The 8,665-nt window shown below is 39.4% G+C and overlaps 1 protein-coding gene across 2 annotated transcripts; it reads right to left on the bottom strand.

Moving 5' to 3' along the window:
- Window positions 1-6,779: 6,779 nt before the first annotated feature.
- On the bottom strand, window positions 6,780-8,375 carry junbb (JunB proto-oncogene, AP-1 transcription factor subunit b). 2 transcript variants are annotated; one of them, XM_062037104.1, is made up of 2 exons: window positions 8,210-8,366; window positions 6,780-8,120 (listed from the first exon to the last, which is right to left on the bottom strand). In XM_062037104.1, exon 2 carries the CDS (start codon window positions 8,110-8,112, stop codon window positions 7,210-7,212), a length of 903 nt encoding a protein of 300 aa, XP_061893088.1. In that variant the 5' UTR covers window positions 8,113-8,120; window positions 8,210-8,366; the 3' UTR covers window positions 6,780-7,209. The 2 variants fall into 2 exon arrangements, with proteins under 2 accessions (XP_061893088.1, XP_061893087.1); XM_062037103.1 differs by having other exon boundaries at window positions 6,781-8,375.
- Between the last annotated feature and the right edge of the window lie 290 nt (window positions 8,376-8,665).

The raw sequence follows: 8,665 nt of genomic DNA, 5'->3' as shown, positions 1-8,665 counted from the left end.
AAGTATTCATTAAGTACCACCATAATGACAACATTAAATACAGTAGTGTAGTATACCTAAGTATTCATTAAGTACCACCATAATGACAACATTATAATACAGTAGTGTAGTATACCTAAGTATTCATTAAGTACCACCATAATGACAACATTATAATACAGTAGTGTAGTAGACCTAAGTATTCATTAAGTACCACCATAATGACAACATTAAATACAGTAGTGTGGTATACCTAAGTATTCATTAAGTACCACCATAATGACAACATTATAATGCAGTAGTGTAGTAGACCTAAGTATTCATTAAGTACCACCATAAAGACAACATTAAAATGCAGTAGTGTAGTAGACCTAAGTATTCATTAAGTACCACCATAATGACAACATTAAAATACAATATTGTAGTAGACCTAAGTATTCATTAAGTACAACCATAATGACAACATTAAAATACTGTAGTGTAGTAGACCTAAGTATTCATTAAGTACCACCATAATGACAACATTAAATACAGTAGTGTAGTAGACCTAAGTATTCATCAAGTACACTATAATGACAACATTAAAATACGGTAGTGTAGTAGACCTAAGTATTCATTAAGTACCACCATAATGACAACATTAAAATACAGTAGTGTAGTAGACATAAGTATTCATTAAGTACCACCATAATGACAACAGTAGAATTCAGTAGTGTAGTAGACCTAAGTATTCATTAGGTACCACCATAATGACAGCATTAGATACAGTAGTGTAGTAGACCTAAGTATTCATTAAGTACCACCATAATGACAGCATTAGATACAGTAGTGTAGTAGACCTAAGTATTCATTAAGTACCACCATAATGACAGCATTAGATACAGTAGTGTAGTAGACCTAAGTATTCATTAAGTACCACCATAATGACAGCATTAGATACAGTAGTGTAGTAGACCTAAGTATTTATTAAGTACCACCATAAAGACAACATTAAAATACAGTAGTGTAGTAGACCTAAGTATTCATTAAGTACCACCATAATGACAGCATTAGATACAGTAGTGTAGTAGACCTAAGTATTCATTAAGTACCACCATAATGACAACATTAAAATACAGTAGTGTAGTAGACCTAAGTAAACATTAAGTACCACCATAATGATAATATTATAATACAGTAGTGTAGTAGACCTAAGTATTCATTAAGTACCACCATAAAGACAACATTAAAATGCAGTAGTGTAGTAGACCTAAGTATTCATTAAGTACCACCATAATGACAACATTAAAATACAATATTGTAGTAGACCTAAGTATTCATTAAGTACAACCATAATGACAACATTAAAATACTGTAGTGTAGTAGACCTAAGTATTCATTAAGTACCACCATAATGACAACATTAAATACAGTAGTGTAGTAGACCTAAGTATTCATCAAGTACACTATAATGACAACATTAAAATACAGTAGTGTAGTAGACCTAAGTATTCATTAAGTACCACCATAATGACAACATTAAAATACAGTAGTGTAGTAGACATAAGTATTCATTAAGTACCACCATAATGACAACATTAGAATACAGTAGTGTAGTAGACCTAAGTATTCAACAAGTACCACCACAATGACAACATTAAATACAGTAGTGTCGTAGACCTAAATCTTCATTAAGTACCACCATATGACAACATTAAAATACAATAGTGTAGTAGACCTAAGTATTCATTAAGTACAAGCATAATGACAACATTAAAATACAGTAGTGTAGTAGACCTAAGTATTCATTAAGTACCACCATAATGACAGCATTAGATACAGTAGTGTAGTAGACCTAAGTATTCATTAAGTACCACCATAATGACAGCATTAGATACAGTAGTGTAGTAGACCTAAGTATTCATTAAGTACCACCATAATGACAGCATTAGATACAGTAGTGTAGTAGACCTAAGTATTCATTAAGTACCACCATAATGACAGCATTAGATACAGTAGTGTAGTAGACCTAAGTATTTATTAAGTACCACCATAAAGACAACATTAAAATACAGTAGTGTAGTAGACCTAAGTATTCATTAAGTACCACCATAATGACAGCATTAGATACAGTAGTGTAGTAGACCTAAGTATTCATTAAGTACCACCATAATGACAACATTAAAATACAGTAGTGTAGTAGACCTAAGTAAACATTAAGTACCACCATAATGATAATATTATAATACAGTAGTGTAGTAGACCTAAGTATTCAATAAGTACCACCATAATGACAACATTAAATACAGTAGTGTAGTAGACCTAAATCTTCTTTAAGTACCACCATTATGACAACATTAAAATACAATAGCGTAGTAGACCTAAGTATTCATTAAGCACCACCAAAATGACAACATTAAAATACAGTAGTGGAGTAGACCTACGTATTCATTAAGTACCACCATAATGACAACATCGAAATACAGTATTGTAGTAGACCTAAGTGTTCATTAAGTACCACCATAATGACAACATTAGAATACAGTAGTGTAGTAGAACTAAGTATTCAACAAGTACCACCACAATGACAACATTAAATACAGTAGTGTCGTAGACCTAAATCTTCATTACGTACCACCATAATGACAACATTAGAATACAGTAGTGTAGTAGACCTAAGTATTCAACAAGTACCACCACAATGACAACATTAAATACAGTAGTGTCGTAGACCTAAATCTTCATTAAGTACCACCATATGACAACATTAAAATACAATAGTGTAGTAGACCTAAGTATTCATTAAGTACCACCATAATGACAATATTAAAATACAGTAGCGTAGTAGACCTAAGTATTCATTAAGTACCACCATAATGACAACATTAGAATACAGTAGTGTAATAGACCTAAGTATTCAATAAGTACCACCATAATCACAACATTAAATACACAGTAGACCTAAATCTTCATTAAGTACCACCATAATGACAACATTAAAATACAGTAGTGTAGTAGACCTAAGAATTCATTAAGTACCACCATAATGACAACATTAAAATACAGTAGTGTAGTAGACCCAAGTATTCATTAAGTACCACCATAATGACAATGTTAAAATACAGTAGTGTAGTAGACCTAAGTATTCATTAAATACCACTATAATGGCAACATTAAAATACAGTAGTGTAGTAGACCTAAGTATTCATTAAGTACCACAATAATGACAACATTAAATACAGTAGTGTAGTAGACCTAAATCTTCATTAAGTACCACCATTATGACAACATTAAAATACAATAGCGTAGGAGACCTAAGTATTCATTAAGTACCACCATAATGACAACATTAAAATACAGTAGTGGAGTAGACCTAAGTATTCATTAAGTACCACCATAATGACAACATTAAAATACAGTAGTGGAGTAGACCTAAGTATTCATTAAGTACCACCATAATGACAACATTAGAATACAGTAGTGTAGTAGACCTAAGTATTCAATAAGTACCACCACAATGACAACATTAAATACAGTAGTGTAGTAGACCTAAGTATTCAATAAGTACCACCATATGACAACATTAAAATACAATAGTGTAGTAGACCTAAGTATTCATTAAGTACCACCATAATGACACCATTAAATACAGTAGGGTAAATGATAAATGGGTTATACTTGTATAGCGCTTTTCTACCTTCAAGGTACTCAAAGCGCTTTGACAGTATTTTCACATTCACCCATTCACACACACATTCACACACTGATGGAGGGAGCTGCCATGCAAGGCGCTAACCAGCAGCCCTCAGAGGCAAAGGGTGAAGTGTCTTGCCCAAGGACACAACGGACGTGACTAGGAAGGTAGAAGGTGGGAATTGAACCCCAGTAACCAGCAACACTCAGATTGCTGGCACAGCCACTCTACCAACTTCGCCACGCCGTCCCTATAGTAGACCTAAATCTTCATTAACTACCGCCGTAATGACAACATTAAAATATGGTAGTGTAGTAGACCTCAGTATTCATTAAGTACCACCATAATAACATCATTAAAATACGGCAGTGTAGTAGACCTATCTAATCATTAAGTACCACCATAATGACAACATTAAAATACAGTAGTGTAGTAGACGTAAGTATTCATTAGGTACCACCATAATGACAACATTAAAATACAGCAGTGTAGTAGACCTAAGTATTCATTAAGTACCACCGTAATGACAACATTAAAATACAGTAGCGTAATTGGCCTAAGTATTCGTGAAACACAAGTATGTATCATTAGTAACGGTTATCGTTACATAATGATACTTGGAACTCTAGTATGTTTGAAGCGGCTTCACATTTATGTTTGTGGTCTACAAACAAGTTGCGTTGTAGTCTGTGATTGTTAAACTATTATTCGTAGACGACCACAAGCTGACGAATAAGGTTGATTTCAAAGTTATTGGTAAAATATGTCGGAAGTGTATTTGTTCATGTTTTCAAACATTTTGCTTTGTTATTGTGCTGATGACAAGGTGCTGTACTATTCATATGGTCAGTGGGGGCCCATATATCCGTCTGCTCAAAAAACTATTTGTTTTTTGCTCATTCACTGGATTCCCTCCTTTCTTGTCATGCATATTCCTGCCCTTACTCACACCAGCAGCGTTGTCCTTGGCTGCATTCACGTCTCCCAGCACCCATACAGATGCTCCTGCAGGATCCGGACGCCCACTCCTCCCCCGTTACCCTGCCAAGTGCTGTGGTGCATTCAAGGGCCCCAGCAACATTCCTAATAGTCGTCATCACTTCCTCTCAACTGCGTTTTAGTGCCACCGACACCGCTGGTGTTGATGGTGTTCATCTCCGTACTGATCCTGCTTAGGTTCACGTGTGAGCTGGAGCCTATCCCAGCTGATTTTGGCCACCAGTCAACCACAAATAGGACCGTAGGCCAGGTCTTCTCAGTACTATTTAGGGGGCCTAAATAGAAATACTTGAGAACCTGATAATATTAATTTATTTATCCGTACAAACCACTCTACGAGTTGCGGCACCTGTATGTATTGATTAATGTATATATATATTTTTTTTTTTGCACAACCTATAGGAGACAACCAATATACTTGGTCATATTTCCTGGTTGAGCCTGTTGATTAATTGGAGCAGTGCTGCCGCCTAGCTTAAGGCTTGCATATCATTCGAGAATGAAAAACGATGCTGACACTGGAAGTCCCTGGAGTCTCAGGCCCCAGCAGCCTGCCCCACGACCTGAGAAGCACTGCTCTAAAGTATGCTAGCTGTCTCCCTGTTAGCACACTAACACTTAGCATCCTTCAAAGATGGTGCCAAGTATCAAAACCCATGATTATTAGGTTGAAAAGTAAGATATTGGCTAAGAGGTTAGCATAAAGGTTAGCATGCTAATGTTACCAGATAGGCTAACAACATTTACTCATAATTTATACTCTCTAAAATTGAAGAATAATATATGGACTTCCCACGCGGCCGTCTGAGATTCACACTCCCAACCACCTGGCTGTGAGGCAGGTGTCGTAACCTTAGGGGTGCACAAAAAAAATCAACTCACATTTGAATCGCGATTCTTATTCATCCTGATTCTAAAACGATTCCTAATTTTCATATATAAAATAACAAATATATTTTTTTGTAGAACCCATTTTTTAAAAGGAGTTTTTCGGCCATCTATGCAAACAGAAGCAGCTTTTCTGACCTGTAACCTTTTTTTCAGTAAGTTTTTTAAAATAATTATTATACCAAATAATACATTGCGAGAATTGTGTTGAATTGAGAATCAATTCTTAATCGGATTGAATCATTCAGTGCCCAAAGATTCCCACACCTAATGAAATATTGCATCATTTGTATTGTATGTATTGCAGCCTCTTGGCTCGACAGTAAGTTATGCTAAGGCAGGGTTAGGGAACCTATGGCTCTAGAGCCAGATGTGGCTCTTTTGATGACTGCATCTGGCTCTCAGATAGATCTTAGCTGACATTGCTTAACACGATAAGTATAGTGAATAATTCCGCTGGTAATTACAGTGTTAAAAATAACGTTCAAATTATAAAACATTCTCATGCATTTTAATCCATCCATCCGTTTCCTATCACACCTGTTCAAGAAGTCGAATTAATGGTAAGAAGTATTTTATTTATTATTGGTTAGCTTTAGAATAACAATGTTATTAAAAAGAATAATCAATCAATCAATCAATGTTTATTTATATAGCCCTAAATTACAAGTGTCTCAAAGGGCTGCACAAGCCACAAATAAGAGACTTATTATATTCTAAAAATGTTGGTCTTACTTAAAAATGCACGCATTTAGTTGTATTCAGTGTTAAAAAATATTATATGGCTCTCACGGAAATACATTTTGAAATATTTGGCTTTCATGGCTCTCTCAGCCAAAAAGGTTCCCGACCCCTGTCCTAAGTCATGCATCAGCTTCATTAAAAATTCCCTCATAAAGAATGTATATGTCAAATCATAGCTACACTTGTGATCAGTTTTTGTATTTTTAAATATTTAAACACAGTGTCACTGTTCAAACCATGTGCAACGTGACAGTGGCCAAAAACATTAAATATACTTGTTAAGTAAAACCTCTGCCTTGTTTTTAATGAATACTTGGGCATACTACGCTACTGTGTTTTTATATTGCTCGTTCTGGTGGTACTTGGGAGTGTTTTCCGAGGTGGTGGTTTAAGAAACACCTCGGAATGTATTAAAAAAAACATAACTGAGTGGGGATTTATTTCCAGCTTGTACTCCGCCGGTTTCATTTTACTGTGAGCGTGCGTGTTGAGTGAAACGACAATCCATTGTTGTCATGTTTTTGAAATACTTTTTACTTAAATACACATCACAAATAATAACAATAAAAAAAAAGACATTGTAAACATTGGACACGTTTGCCTGGATCAACCGGGACAAACAATAATTTACACAAAGAATAAATGCAGCATGTGACGACAATGTCCATCCATTATTCTACCGCTTGTCCCTCTTGCAAGGGGTGCTGGAGCTGGAGCTGCGGAAGTCGTCAATGGCAAATATACGAAGACTTACAATAATAATAACCATGTCTGCCTCTTAAGTGTCTCTTTGCCCTGATTCGTACTGTTGAAAGGTTCTCTGAGGATTGTCCAGCAACCGGAAGTACCGATCAAGCAGTCTTTTGCACAACATGAGTTGTAGTCGACTCCAGTGTCATCGCCTAAAAGTCACTTTTTAAAGTCTTTTAAAACGCCTCCATCTTGCTCGTGAGCATCAGCTGACAGCCGCTGCTCACGTGGGTGAGGACCCTCTGCTTGAGCTGCGCCACCTGGTCCCGGAGCACCGAGGCGGTGCTGGACAGGCCCGCGTTGTCGCTCTTCAGCCCCTTCACCTTCTCCTCCAGCCGGGCGATGCGCTCCAGCTTGCGCCGCCGGCACTTGGTGGCCGCCAGTCGGTTCCGCAGCCGCTTGCGCTCCGCCTTGATGCGCTCCTGGGTCTCCAGGTCGATGGGGGACATGGGCGGCGAGCCGTCGCTGCTCAGGAGGTCCGGGACGGTCTGAGGCTCCTCCTTTAGGGCGACGAGCCGCGGCGGGTGGAGGGACGCCGGGTGCGGGCTCTGGAAAGCGGTCTGCGGGTGGCTCTGCTGGTGGGGCGGCAGGTAGCTGATGGTGGCCGTCGGGTAGCTGGGGGCGGCGGACGAGAGCCCGGTGCTCGGGCAGTACGCGTTCAGCGTGGTGTAGATGGGCGGTTCGGGCTGCAGTGCAGTGCCGAAGACGCTAGAGGCCGCTGCCGGGCAGGCTGTAATCCCACCGGCTCCGATCGACACGTTCGCGGGGGGCATCTGATTCATCTTGTGCAGCTCGTCCAGGGCTTTGACGAAGCCCTCCGCGAAGCCCTCCTGCTCATCCGTGATGCCCCGGTTGTAGAAGTACTGCCCCGGGGTGGGGGTGGTGATGACACCGTTACTGTTTTGGATGATGAGCCGCTCCAGCTCCGGGGACGCGAGCCTCAGCGTGCCGACGTCCTGCTGCTGCTGCTGCCCGCCCTGGTACAGGTCCGTGTCGGCCCTCAGCTGCGATTTCAGGCTGCGATAGGGCTCTGTCAAGTTCAAATTCATATTCTGCTTTAGCAGCTTGTAGTCGTGCATGGCGGCATCTGAGTGGCCGTAAGCCGACAGGAAAGAGTCATCATGATAAAAAGGCTGTTCCATCTTTGTGGACATAAAGTCGGGGTGGGGGGCTTACCAGCGATTTATAGAAACAAGTGTCAACAAGAACTTCTCCCGTGATAAAAAAAAAAAAAAGTGTCCCAACACCGACAAAATTCAAAGTCCAACAAGGTGTCCGAAGAAACAAACTTAAGCACTCCTGTGTCGACGTGACGGCGTCGCTGCGTGTTGAGGTGTGCCAGCGCGCCTCCTGGATGCCTTTTATAGCGGCGAGGACACACGCGCGCTGCCGGGGCAACACCGCGCTCTGATTGGCCAGCCTGCCTCGCGACCACGCCCCCTCCTGTGACGCAGCTGCCGGGAAGAAGCGACTGTAAATAAGCCCCGTAGGCAAGACATGTCTGCGGACACTCTCGTCATAAATACGGACTTTTCCTGTATTTATAACTTTAATTCTACCTTTAATTTAGTGTTTGGGTGAACGAAGTGGGGAAATAATGACACACTAATGAATTAGGGCGCTTCTTTTTGC

Source organism: Entelurus aequoreus, linkage group LG25 (assembly GCF_033978785.1).
Source record: "Entelurus aequoreus isolate RoL-2023_Sb linkage group LG25, RoL_Eaeq_v1.1, whole genome shotgun sequence".
In the NCBI taxonomy this organism is placed as follows: domain Eukaryota; kingdom Metazoa; phylum Chordata; class Actinopteri; order Syngnathiformes; family Syngnathidae; genus Entelurus; species Entelurus aequoreus.
This window is presented reverse-complemented; position numbering and strand designations above follow the sequence as displayed.